General features: G+C 33.3%; 2 protein-coding genes across 2 annotated transcripts in view; one reads left to right on the top strand and one right to left on the bottom strand.

Moving 5' to 3' along the window:
- LOC126880251 (nuclear receptor-binding protein homolog) overlaps positions 1-15,118 on the bottom strand; it is an 842,193-nt gene that overhangs the window by 244,985 nt on the left and 582,090 nt on the right. The window contains exon 6 of the mRNA XM_050644017.1: positions 14,220-14,379. Within this exon, the coding sequence (XP_050499974.1) occupies positions 14,220-14,379 (160 nt within the window). The remainder of the gene's footprint in view (positions 1-14,219; positions 14,380-15,118) is intronic.
- Positions 1-15,118, top strand: part of LOC126880252 (lipoamide acyltransferase component of branched-chain alpha-keto acid dehydrogenase complex, mitochondrial) — an 89,811-nt gene that overhangs the window by 65,933 nt on the left and 8,760 nt on the right. The window lies entirely within an intron of this gene.

The raw sequence follows: 15,118 nt of genomic DNA, 5'->3' as shown, positions 1-15,118 counted from the left end.
TATAAAAATATATTATAATATACATTCAAATATATAAATAACAAGCTGAAAATGTGAGCATTATCATAACGAAAACTTTGTTTATTTACGTAGTTAAATTCATAAGACGGAAAAATGCTATTATGGAAAGTTATTTAGAATTAAAAACTATGTTTTAATGTGCAATTATATCCTTCCAATTGCAATAATGTAAACGATAAAAAACTTTAATCTTGAGCGAAATTCATATTTTTTGACATACCTCGTATAAAATTGATAAAACTTGATATAATTGTATCTTAGGTTTTAGATCATGAAGAGCTTTTTTTGAAGAATAACTTTTTTTTATAAAATTAAAATAAGAAAGTTTTCCATTATAATAATAATATTTGTTCAACTTAAGTAGACACACGGTATACAGTGATGAGCGCGCTAAGAACCCGCAAAATAACGCAAAAGGTGGAAATGTTTTATTGCCAAAACTGAAATTATCTTATGCACCAACTTTTATCAGGAAGAAATATTTCTAAGAGATTTATAATAAAACAGTTCTCAATTGCCGTTGCCATTTTGGCTCACACTGTACATGTACATATACCTACCATAAAATTAAGTTTCTGTAGGTGAAGTCAGAATTAAAAAACTGTTAAAAAAATTAAAGAATTGTCTACTTATCAGACATAACTAATTTATATTTTTATGAGTGTTTTTCGCAAAATATTAATAAACCATGTCTTTACTTCTCTGTGTTAATGTTTTGTTTGAAATTTTGCAAATATGTATTAGGTATAATAAGATTGATAATAAAAATCTAACTACAGATAACTAAAACGAAACACTTACCTTCATTAATGAAGAAATGCAATTATTAAACTAATAAATAAACTCACTGAGAAACTTTGCAGAAACACTACTTGTTAGCCGAATAATGTATGACTGGACAAAAAAACCGTTAGAACGTTAACATTACGTATTTTGTATCATAAAAACAAAGGGTAATTGTTCAAAATGCCTTTTATATTTGGAAAGACTATCTTCGAAGTGGATAATGTAGCACGCTTGATATTATTTTAAACAGATAAAATGTATAATACGCCACCTGTACCCGTAACTGATGTAAACAAAACTGTTTTAAGCACCACTATGCAAAAAAATTCTGCCATGTGAAATAACTAACACGGCCTTTAGGCTCTAATACCTGAAAGTGAAATTGACTTATTTGCTAGAATCAAACGTGGTGGGTGTATTATACGACTGTTAACATATTTTTGTATTAAAATCTGGCGCATAAGACATAGCTGCTTTTAAAACCACCCCAAAAATAAAATGTTTAATACGCCAAAAAAGTAGTTCAAACAGCCTAAATCCCATTTATACATACGTAGAAAAATTCACTGAATCTTATGGTATATAAAGTCTATTTTACCAAAAATGGCGTATTATACATTTTACCTTTCAAGCGTCGATATATATATAAAACAATTTTGAGTTTCGGTGGGTTGGAGTCAATAAAAGGGCTACTAGAAGACTATTTTTTAATTACTCAAGCTTTCGAATGTGTTTACATTCATTTTCAAGAGCTAAAAAGTAACTGATAAAGTGGAACAAAGATCATGTAAAAATACAACTTACCAGATAAATCTAGATTGGTAATTAAACTTGCTTACATAAATAAATACAAATAAGAGAAAAAATGTTAATAATCATCAAATGAATTCTTCCCAGACTGAATATCACAAAATAACTGCCAAAAGATTTAAATTTTTTGAATTTTGAATTTGAAATATAGATATTAAAATGAATTTTCAAAATTTTTAAGTCAATGTCAGTGAAAAAGTATGTCAAACATCGACAAGTAGCTAAAATTGGGATATATTTAACTATATTACTGACATGATAATTTATTAAAAAAAAAAGAAGATGTAAATAAGTAGAAGAAAAGAAAAAAAAATTTAAAAATTATTTTCGTAGTTTACAGAAGCACAATCGAATGTAACAGGATACGAAAAAAAATTTTTACATGTTATGGTGCTATGAATAAATTATAAAGAAATTATGTAGTTATAAATTTTACTTAAATTCTGAATTTCTGATCTTTTATTTAAACTATGATCACTTCTGCTTATAGATACCATTTCTAAAAAAGTCCTTTTGAATTTATTATCTTCATTGCACAAAATTTGAATGTTGTCAAAGTCCATTACATGGTCTTTTTCAATCACATGTTCTGCCAAAGCACATGACGGTTTTTTTATTCTGCAATCGCTTTTGTGAGAAATAATAGTTAAATATATCCCAATTTTAGCTACTTGTCGATGTTTGACATACTTTTTCACTGACATTGACTTAAAAATTTTGAAAATTCATTTTAATATCTATATTTCAAATTCAAAATTCAAAAAATTTAAATCTTTTGGCAGTTATTTTGTAATATTCAGTCTGGGAAAAATTCATTTGATGATTATTAACATTTTTTCTCTTATTTGTATTTATTTATGTAAGCAAGTTTAATTACCAATCTAGATTTATCAGGTAAGTTGTATTTTTACATGATCTTTGTTCCACTTTATCAGTTACTTTTTAGCTCTTGAAAATGAATGTAAACACATTCGAAAGCTTGAGTAATTAAAAAATAGTCTTCTAGTAGCCCTTTTATTGACTCCAACCCACCGAAACTCAAAAGTGTTTTATCCAAACAAGTCAACAAAGTACTTCTTTTTTCTTTAATTTATATATATATATATATATATATATATATATATTTACATCATATAAATATATATATATATATATATATAATATGATGTATATGATGTAATAGACAAATTAATATTGTATATTGTAGATATGTATAGCAAAAAAATGTAATTGTGTTTTTCACGCCCAGGGCCTACATGGCCTGTTGAGCAAAATAAATAATAATAAAAGGATAAATTAGATTGCATACTTATATTATTAGTAGAACAAAAACTTGATAGCGCTACGCTAAGGTCTTTAGAGTTTTCACGGGATCAAAAGGTAAAAATTACCTTTGAGAAATTTTTAAATAATATTCAGGAAAGAGCAACACACTTCGAAAATTTAGTACCGGTTAAGCATTTTGATACGTCTACATCGAGAAAAAATAAGTCTGTAGCTCCCGCTCCCACTTATAATGGAGTTTTATCTACCACAGACGGTGGAAAAATATCGTGTAACTTCTATTCGTTACGGAACCATTTAATTTGCGACTGTAGAAAATTCCAAAAATTGTCAATCTTTGATAGATTTAAATTTGTTAAAACAAATAAACTTTGTATTAATTGTCTTGACGATATTGAAAAGAGACAGCTGACATGGTTCGGTCACGTTAAAAGAATGAATGAGACTCGCTGGCCGAGAAAAATATTAGAGTGGGTCCCACCGGAGAGAAGAAGAAGAGGACGACCACGGAGAAGCTGGAGGGACAACATTCAGGAGGCAATGGATTCGAGGCAATTAGATGAAGATATGTGTTACGATAGAAAAAATTGGAAGCTGGGTATGGAGAGGCGGCGACAGCCGTAGAAATCCATTATATATATTAATTGTCTTGAAGGCCAACATTACGTCACGGCCTGTCCCAGTAAAAAATCTTGCGTAGTATGTAAAAAAAAATCATTCGACATTATTACATTTTACTTTTACTCAGAGATCGGTATCGGCTTGTCCCGAATTGCAAACAACGGAAACATTAAGTTCGTCTGAGAGCCTCGCTAACGATAAAAATACTGTTGGTAATAACATGAGTATCGATTTTACTACTTTAACAATGTCCAATAAAAATTCGGTTGTTTTGTTGGGAACGATAAGTGTTTTCTTATATTCAAAATATGGTCGTAAAATTTTTATAATCGAAGAGCTTGCAAATAGATTAAAATATCCTACGCAGGAAAAGAATATGTCGGTTTATGGTTTAGGAATTAGTTTAACGAGGTCACAAAAGACGGTTAATATCGTAATCAATTCGTCGATAAATTCAGAAAAAATGAGAATGTCTTGTGGGATTTTGAGAAAAATAACAAATCCATTACTGCAATTTGAAATTGATAGTAAAATACTTTGCATTTCGTCTAATCTTGTTTTGGCAGATTCTTAATATTATTTGTTGATTGGAGCAGAATAATGCTATAAATTATTGGTAGATGGTATGCACCACATGGGAGAAAACATGCCAACTCTTCAAAATTCAAGAATGGGATAGATTATAGCCGGTACAATACCAAATTCGTTTATAAAAAACCCTTCGAGTAAGAATTCACATGCACTTCACGCATGTTTTGGAACTAGGCAAATGGAGTCTATCCACACAAGTGAAGATGCATCACCATGCGTTTCATTGTGTATCTCTTCGGTAAATTCTGAAACTCTCGAGCACACTGTACAAAAATTTTGGTGCACTGAGGACGTTCCGAGAGAGAAGCCAAGTTTGAACTCAGATGAGTTAATAGCGGAGAAAATATTTGTAGATAGCCCAGTTGTACTTCCAGATAGAAGATATCAAGTAGATATGCCTTTTCGTACTCCTAACTCTTTTGGAAAGTCAGGAGATTCGCTAGCTATGGCTAAGAACCGTTTCTTTAATCTAGAAAAGAAGTTAGGTAAAAATAAATCTCATTTCGACGAGTATAAATCGGTTATTAACGAATATTTGCAACTAGATCACGCCAAAGTGATTCCCTTGAAAAAATATAATGCCTCATTTCGCAGTCATACGCGAAGACAGTATTTCGACTAAAGTTAGAATTGTTTTCGATGCTAGTGGAAAACCCTCTACCGGTCTCTCACTAAACGATATAATGCTAAAGGGGTATCAGGTACAACCTAACTTGTACGATATCTTATTACGATTTCGCACTTTTAAATTTGTCTTAATAGGAGATATTGAAAAAATGTTTAAGCAAATACAAGTGAATCCAAATCAAACATTTTTGCTAAATATTTTATGGAGAAATAACGTTAGTGAACAACTATCGTGTATAGAGATGCAAAGATTAACATTCGGCACGAATTGCGCGCTCTTCTTGGCTACTAGAGTACTAAAAGATATCGCAAATAAAAATCAAGCGAATTATCCTTTTGTTTCGCACATTTTAACAGAACAAACTTATATGGATGACATCTTGGCGGGATGTGATTCTGTTAGTGAATTGAATAAGCTAAATAATGACTTAAATACAGTGAGTTAAATATTGTTTTCTCTGGCCAAGCCAGCGGGGGAGAATGTTCCGGAAACGCGTATTTAAAATCGAAATTAAATATTGGCGCGCCATACAATGAAATTATCGATTCGTTGATTCAATTTTTATTAGCCTGACGGGCGAGAAATTGTCCTCGTCTCGTCACCTCGCTAAAGAATTTAGTACCCTGACTTAATTAAGAGTTGTACACATGTGTGGTTAATAATTTGTCGACCATACGTGAAAATTGTATTTTGTTTTGTTGATTTGAATAAGTGTTGTATCATTATTGTATCTTAACTCCTTTAGTGCTTTATACAGGAGTAAATAAAAATTAGAAAAATCACCTAAATATTTAGTTTGTCGTAGACTATCAGAGTCTACTTATTGTATTTGTGGAAATAACAGATTTGTGGCGTTTGGGCAAAGTTTAGGCCGTGGCCGTTCGAGAGTCCTAAGCCCTAAGTTCGAGACCAGCAGATTGCTTCAACCAGCAGAAGTTCGAGGAATAATATCCTTGACTTGAAACCAGCCCCGTGGAGTGCAATGGGACTATGGTAGCTATAAAGAACTTTTGAATAAACATTTTCATAGAAATTTACATTCATAGACATTTTGATTCTACACTGCGCGTCATAGAAAACGGGCACCCTAAAAATGGGTAATTTTTGAGGTTGCGTATCTCCTAAACCTGCTGTCCGATTTAAGTGATTTTTTGAATATCTTATAGCCTTATTCTTTGTCAATATCCCTGTAATAATATTTTTGCCAAACCTGTAAATTTTCATTGTATACCGGGTGTACGAATCAAACTGTGTTTTTTTTCTCAAAGTTCGCAACACCCTGTGGAATATCCTAGCATTTATAAAATACTTAAATTAAAACCCAACTATAGCCTCAGGTTTTCTCAACATTCTCTTTTTTGATTCATTCGTTTATGTTGGATATTACAAAAGTTAGGTACTTTACCAATTAGCCATGTTCTTTTTCAGTACAGGGTGTTTCTAAACAAGTGCGACAAACTTTAAGGGGTAATTCTGCATTAAAAAATAATGACAATTTGCTTTATAATCGTATATCCGCAAATGCTTCGTTTGCGAGATACGGGATGTTGATTTTCTTCTTACAAACTGACGATTTATTTATTGCTTTAAAACTGGTTAAGATATGCAAATGAAATTTGGTGGGTTTTAAGACGTAGTTATTGCACATTTTTTGACATACAATTAAGAATTGTATATTCACCATTGGCGTGCATACGGGTAATATGATCGGTCATATTACCCGTATGCACTCCAATAGTGAATATAAAATTCTTGATTGCAAGTCAAAAAATTCGTAATAACTATCTCTTAGAACCTATTAAATTTCATTTGCATGTATCAACCGGTTTTAGGGCAATGAAATAAATCGTCAGTTTGTAAAAAAATTCAACATCCCGTATCTCGTAAACGAAGCATTTGCGGACATAAGTTTATAAAGCAAACGGTCATTATTTTTTCATGCAGAATTGCCCCTTAAAGGTTGTCGCACTTATTTACAAACAACCTATACTGATGAAGAACATGACTAGCTGATAAAGTACATAACTTTTGTATTATCCAACATAAGAGAATGAATAAAAAAACAGAATGTTCAGAAAACCTGAGGCTATAGTCGGGATTTAATTTCAGTATTTTATAATGTCTAGAAAATTCCACAGGGTGTTGCGAAATTTGGGAAAAAAACACAGTTTGATTCGTACACCCTGCATACAATGAAAATTTACCTGTTTGGTAAAAATATTATTACAGGGATATTGACATAGAATAAGGCTATAACATATTCAAAAAATCACTTAAATCGGACAACAGGTTAAGGAGATACGCGACATCAAAAATGACCCATTTTTTAGGGTGCCCGTTTTCTATGACGCGCAGTTTATATTCAATACACTTTTAGATAGGTTCTTTTTTAATTTATTTATTGTTTGTATTTTGTAACCTTTTTTGATTTAGGATAATTATTCCTTTACTTTCTAAACTCGATTTATCAATTTAATCTTACGTAAAGGATTAGATAGAACCTTTTACCATCTCTTTATGGGGTGTGATTTTTGAACCAAAGCGTTGGTAATTATATACAGTCCACAGAGGTCATTGGGACCTTATTTAGTTAATAACAAATTGGGAATTTAACCCCCAGTTAGTACACTGTATACTATATACTACACACATCGGCGTACGTTTCACTTTATGTTTTGACTTAATTTGTTTGAAAATGAATCGTGACGCATGGGAAAAGTTATAGCGGACGAACAATACCTCTTAAAACCCATCACTACCATGAGAAAGAAACGGTCATGAAAAACAAAGCGAAACTACAGCACGCAAAATAGAGAAAAGTGTTTATCAACAACGATATGACTAAAGAAGATTTGCAAATACAGAAAAACATAAGACAAGTTGCCCATGAAGAAGCAAATAAGGGTAAAAAGGCAAAAGTAGAATTTAATAAGCTGATAATAAATGGGAAAACAATGAAATGGAATAAAAACAGTAACCAGCTAGAGGAAATTCCAGAAGGGAATCCAAAAAACTAGCACCCGAAAAAAACCCACAAAACACTTGACACAAACGATGACGGATATGGCAAAGAAAAAGGCTGTGAATAAAAATACAAGAAATAGGGCGAACACAACTGACAAGACCGGAATTGGCACAAGAGGAACCATATTCATTGGAGCATGAAAACGGCAGACTAGAACAAGTAAGCCAAGAAATGGATAATTACAAGTTGAAATTTATTGGTTTAAGCGAAACACACTGGAACGGCAGCGGATCAACTCTAGTAAGAGACCAAAAATTGATGATTTATTCTGGGAATACATCTGAAAATGCCAAACACGAAAAGGGTGTAGCAATACTTTTATCTCAAGAAGGAAAAAATGTTTTAATGGAATGGGAACCACCATCTGAAAGAATTATTTGGGCTAGACTCAAAGCAAAGTATTATAACCTAATAGTGATTAACGTTTACTCTCCTACAAGTGAAAATATTGATGCAGAAAAGGAAAATAGTTTTATGAAAAATTGCAAGCAACGTACAATAATATAAACAAAAAGTATAAAAGAGATATAAAAATGATAATTGGAGATTGCAATGCCAAGATTGGCAATGATAATACAGGATATAAACATGTGATGGGAAAATAAGGTCTAGGAAGAAAAAATAATAACGGAAATCGATTAATGGAATTCTGTGAACAGAATGAGCTCATTAATAGATGGCAGTATTTTTAAACATAAGCAGATCCACAAAGAAACTTGGAAATCCCCGGGTGGTAGATATAAGGACCAAATCGACCGTATACTAATTGAATCAAAATGGAGAAGCTGGCTACAAGATGTTACGGCCTTAAAGGGTGCAGATGTGGATTCGGACCACATGCTTATCAGGGCCAAATTAAGGATGAAACTAGCCAGAGAAAATAATCGCAAGACTACCAGAAGAAAAAGATACAATGTAGAAACCCTAAAGCAAGAAGATACAAAGAAAATATTCACTGACAAACTTACAGTAAACCGAAATATACACCACTGTAATGGAGATTCTGTGGAAGAAATATGGAAAGACTTTAAAGAGGTCATGATGAAGACAGCAGACGAAACAATTGGGCTGAAAAAAAGTGAAAATAAAAAATGGATAACTAAAGACACGTTACAGCTTATAGAAGAAAGAAAGAAAATCAAGAAAGACATATTGCAAAAAGAAGGAACAATGGAAGAAGTGATCCTCGAAAGAAAATACAAAGCAAAAAACGCAAAAGTGAAAAAGCCATCTAGAAAAGATAAAAGGAATTACATAACGAAATGCTAAAATTATAAAAATTATTATAAAATAATGTCACATTTGACGTTATATTTATGCAGTAACAGATTTCCACCATACCTACTTTATTCGACGAATCTTGCTGAGGTTGCTAAATCTTTATTGGTTAATTGATAATTATAAAATGTTTATTAAGAATAAAATTGTAAAATAAAACTCCACAAGGAAAAATTTCCTGTAGCTGATATACCATTAATTACAAGTAAAATTTAATAAAAAATTTTTGGCTTGGTGAAAGGTATATTATTTTAAAAAGCCCCTATAGGGCTACAAACATAGAAACAAAACGTTTTCGCTCTGTAACAAGAGCATCACCAGTGTTACAAGAACATGGTGAGCCAACCAAAAAATACAAAATCCTTTCAAAAACAGACTAAAAGTCTTATATAGATGCCAACATGGCAAAATCCAAAGGATGGATAAAATTCTTATGGCTACGGCCCTAGGGCAACATATGACTCCCACACGTGGTAAGTGGGTCAATAGGTAACATTAGGTCATTATGTTACAAGAGGTTACAGGCAACTACCTTGCCTGATTTAAAATTATCGGTCACAGTGGCTCTGTAACGTCATCTGTCACTATTACGTCACCTGTCATCAGGGCCGCCGAGAGGGATGAGCGGGCCCCGGTAAAAAGTGAAGGGCGGGCCCCCGGCAAAAAGTAAAGAGCGATAAAAATTATTTAATTTTTATAGAAATAAAATTATTAATAATAAATAATAAGAAACATTTCAAATATAAATTTTATTAATTGATTATATTTATAATAGTGAAAATATTTATTATACAGGTGTTTTTCGAGTTTTCTGATCGGCAAAAATGTCTCTACTTTTCGAAAAATGGCATGATTTTCCCAAATCATTCTCAATTCGCAAAGTTGATAGGCAGCTAACTGATCCTGTTTCATTGTAGCTATCATTACCTCATAGCATTTTTTGTGCGAAAAAGAAGGATCTTTCTGCTTCTGCGACTGTCATCGGTAATGTGCAAAATATTCTTAACGCAATAACGATTCAAATTTGAGATGTTTAATTTAATTAAGCAAATCTATTGGAAAAAGTTGAGATTCCCATATTATCCCTGTATATCGCTCTCAAATAAACAATTTCATCTATCAATTCTTCACTGATGTCTTCTTTATAAAACTTGCGCAATACTTATATCAATTTTGTTTATTATTGTCTTCATCTTCATCTCGGAATATCCATAAAATTTTAAATACCGAATGAATTTTATTTTCCGCATTAAATCTTCCGGTTAAATTGCTTATTATATGACAATATTAAATATTTCCTAGTGAAATATTGCGTCGGGCTCAAAATTATCAGTCGCATCACTACTAGGCCCAGGCAAATCATCAAAAATCTCACAGGCTTTTTGCGTAGCTTTTCTTTATTTGATATAAATACTGAATTTATTCCATAATTGCTGGTAACTAATTTAAATTCTTAAACATAGATTTTTCTGATTTTTTGTAAATCTTCTAGAAGCCCTGATATATTTTTAATCTACATATCCATACCATAGTTTTATCTGATTGCACTCTAGTACCTACTTGTGATTTATTACTGTTTAAATTTTAGACCAAATCGATTAAAGGTCATAATATTAAATATAGCCGAGTATTAATTAAACGCATTATTTGCATAAAGTGAAGAGCAAAAAAAACGGGAAAAATTACGTCTTTGGTCTGGTCGACGCCGGGCCCCTTACATCGCCGGGCCCCGGTAAAATGTAGCGGCTGTACCGCCTTCTCGGCGGCCCTGCCTGCCATGACTAGTTAAGAAGCTTACGTCCGTTTATTTCCTCCCTACAAATTTCACTATTATAGGTATAACCGTTCAAAAGATACGAGGGGGTACGGACTTTTGACTAGCACTGTATAACTTTACTCAGAATGTGGTAGTCATTTGTAAAATACCAAATTAAAGTTAAAGAATGTGGTAGTCATTTGTAAAATACCAAATATGGTCTGGGAAATCGCAGTGAGAGAGGTGATCGTCTACTACAATTTTGCCAAGAGCAGAACTTCATTATCACAAACACAGTTTTCAAACTACCCAACAGACGACTGTATACATGGCGATCGCCCGCAGATTCATCGGAGAAAGTAGTTAGGAACCAGATAGACTACATTATGATAAACGAAAGATACCGTAATGCTGTTAAACCCGTAAAAGCATATCCCGGAGCAGACGTGGCCTCAGACCACAACCCACTTATCGCCAAAATTACACTCGCACTTAAAAATATTAAAAGAAATCAGAGAACAGCTACAATAGACATAAGCAAGCTTAAAGAACCCAACGTAAAAGAATGTCTTCATCACGAACTGCATAAGAACTGTAGAGATCTGAACATAGACACCAATGACATTTACGAGCACTGGGAGCAACTAAAACATTGCATACTAGAACCTTGTAAAGATGAGACGAGATACTGAATATGATGGAACAACGGAGACAATATAAGAACAAAAATGACAATAAATACAGGGAGATTAACCACGAGATAAGGAAGATGATAAAGCAGGCAAAAGAAAAACACTTTGAAGAGAAATGCAAAGAGATCGAGGATCTCCAAAAAAGATACGATCTATTTAACCTACATAAGAAAGTCAAAGAAATGGCTGGACTAAGAAAGCAAAATCTAACTGGTGCACTTCTGGATAGACACGGGGTCGCTATAACAGAGACCGATGAGAAAGTACAACGTTGGGCAGAATACATCGCTGAACTGTTCGATGATGAAAGAGGGTACCTGGAACACATAGAACTTACTTCAGGAGAAATAGGTCCATATATTACAACGGAAGAAATAATACATGCGTTAAAAACAATGAAGAACAGAAAAAGCCCAGGACCTGACATGCTTCCTATCGACCTTTTAAAAATTATAGATGAGCAGCATATTGATATTTTAGTGGTACTCTTGAACAAAATTTATAGCTCAGGCACATTACCCAAAGAATGGTTGACGTCGATCTTTATTTGCCTCCCTAAAAAGAAAAACGCACGAGAATGCGGCGACTACCGCACCATTCGTTTGATGTCCCATGTGCTAAAGTTGCTACTGAAAGTCATCCATAACCGAATATATCATAAACTAGACATAGACATTAATGATACGCAATTTGGGTTTCGCAAAGGCCTGGGAACTCGTGAAGCTCTTTTTTCACTTAACATACTTATACAAAGGTGCCTGGACGTCAATCAAGATATATATGCGTGTTTTATTGACTATAATAAAGCATTTGACAAAGTACGACATGAACAATTAATGCATGTTCTGGAATCAAGGAAGCTGGACTACAATGACCTCAGGATTATATCGAATTTATACTATAAGCAACGAGCAAAAGTACGTGTTAACGATCAGCTGTCGGAGGAAATTGAAATCAGACGTGGAGTGAGACAGGGATGCGTGTTGTCGCAGGTTCTTTTTAATGCCTACTCGGAAGAGATCTTGAAAAAAGCTCTGGATGGTGAAACAGCTGGAATAAAGGTAAATGGAGTTCCCATTAACAACATTAGATATGCGGATGACACTGTCATCTTAGCTGAAAATATTGGGGATCTTCAGAGGCTGGTGACCAGAATAGCAGAGTTTGGAGAAGAATATGGGCTAACAATGAATGTCAAGAAGACAAAGTTTATGAGAATATCGAAAACTCAAAGAAATAACGAAAATCTCGTCATCAACGGATCCAATATCGAACGAGTCGATCAATATGCATACCTTGGAACAATGATCAACTCCACAGGAGATTACTTATAGGAAATCAAAATCAGGATAGAAAAGGCTAGAGCAAATTTTAACAAAATGAGGAAAGTGCTCTGCACAAGAGATTTGAAGTTGGAGCTAAGAGTTAGGTTGGCTAGGTGCTACGTTTTCTCGACTCTGTTTTATGGAATGGAAGCTTGGACCTTGAATGCTGCATCAATGAAAAAACTAGAATCATTCGAGCTGTGGGTGTACAGAAGAATTCTGAAAATATCGTGGACAGAACACGTTACAAACAAAGAGGTTCTGAGAAGGATGAATAAAGAAATGGAAATCCTAAATACCATCAAAACAAGAAAATTGGAATATCTCGGACATATTTCACGTGGAGAGAGATACAGCTTGCTCCAATTGATTATGCAGGGAAAGATTCAAGGAAAGAGAAGCATAGGGCGACGCAGAATATCGTGGCTGCGCAACCTGAGAGAGTGGTACGGATGTACATCAAATGAACTTTTCAGAGCAGCCATCTCTAAAATACGAATAGCTATGATGATTGCCGACCTCCGCCGCGGAGATGGCACTTAAAGAAGAAATTAAAGTTCAAAAATAATGTGTTAAAGTACCGAACTTTGCAGATTTCTCGGACATGAGTTAAATCGGTTCGTTTTTAAAAAGCACTATCAAATCTAATATCTTAAATAAAACCATTTCATCAAAACAAGTTATAATTATATTTATGATTTTATTGTGGAATGTAACGGTACTGTGCAGAAAAGAACTTTCCGGCACAGAAACGTCACTTTTCTGCACACTAATGTCATATATCTTATACTGTGAGAAAATATCAACTTTGTTAACATAAGACTGTGCAGAAAAGTGCATCATTTTGAATAGTGGTTATAGAAAAAGATCCTAGTAACATCACAAGACAAGCACTCGAGTATCAACCTGAGGGTACCAGGAAGAGGGGACGACCAGATAATACCTGGAACAAAACATTAACCAGAGAACACAACAGAATCGGCTTAAGTTGGGGGAAGTAAAAAACAAAGCAAGAAACAGAGGAGAATGGAAGGAACTGGTACGCAGAGAATAAACACAAGAAGATGCGCTGAGCTGGCCACCAGCCGTCTTACACCATCGGCCAAGAAACGCAGATGCGCCCAATACTCCACTAGGAGTGATGGTCCAAGAGAGAGAGAGAGGAAGAGAAAACCCATCAAATTCCATTTGCATATCTCGACCAATTTTAAAGCAATAAATAAATCTTAAGAAAAATTTCAACACCCTGTATCTAGAAAACGAAGCATTTGCGGACATATGTTTATAAAACAAACTGTTATTATTTTTTCATGTATAATTAACCCTTTAAGTTTGTCATACTTATTTAGAAACACCCTGTGTATAGCTGTTTTTTATATAAAGCCATCTTTGATATACTTACTTGACATCTTCGACAAACTTCTCTAGTTTCTCCGTCACGGTAATGTTGGCCATTTTCATCTGGACACACTCTCCGCTTCTTCGTTTCATCTCCGCCACGATGACATCGGGACCGTACCACCTCTGCATCAGTTCGTCTGTTATTGTGTCCGATATGTTGGCTGTATTAAAACAATAAAAACAGAATTAATTATCATGAAATTCATTTAAATTTGTAGTTAGATGCAGATAAACAATTAAACGTGCACGGCATAGATTTAATGACATCATAACCCACTAGACTTTACGGCAAACAAATTGAACACAATTTTCCTCATATATTAGTTTTTTCGCTCTTTTACTCTTAAGTTTAGCAGTAAAGCGCTGTTGCCAAATAAAAAACATACAGGGTGCGCCAAACCTCTGGTTTTATTTGATTACGGCTAAACTATGGGACATACAAAAAAATGTTTTTAACAAAACCAATGTATATCAAAACCGTCTATAATTTAAAATTATTTTCGATTATACAGGGTGAGTCAGAACGACGGTATGAACCAAAGTTGTATTTTTTTAAATGAAACACCCTATATATTAAATAATTTTTGAATATAGTTTTAAAAAATATGAAAAATTTGTATAAGGTCTTATAGGCCTAAAGTTAATAATTTTCGAAATATTTACATTTTTATTGAGAAAAATGGTAATATTTATAGGGCTGTGGATTATGTTTCCAAGGTAATAAAAATTTAAGTGGTAGGTCAAAGTTTTTATAATACAGTGTCATTTTTAAATAATTTAATATCTTTTGATATATAGAAATATAGTGTTAAAGATTTGGAAATATAGTGTTAAAAGTTGGTGTGAACACAAGTTGATTTGCTCTCTGGTGAAAAAAGTTGTTTTAGTACGGAAGTAAAC

Source organism: Diabrotica virgifera, chromosome 2 (genome assembly GCF_917563875.1).
Source record: "Diabrotica virgifera virgifera chromosome 2, PGI_DIABVI_V3a".
Lineage (NCBI taxonomy): Eukaryota > Metazoa > Arthropoda > Insecta > Coleoptera > Chrysomelidae > Diabrotica > Diabrotica virgifera.
Note: the sequence above shows the minus strand (reverse complement) of the source record. Positions and strands in the feature narration are given on the sequence as shown.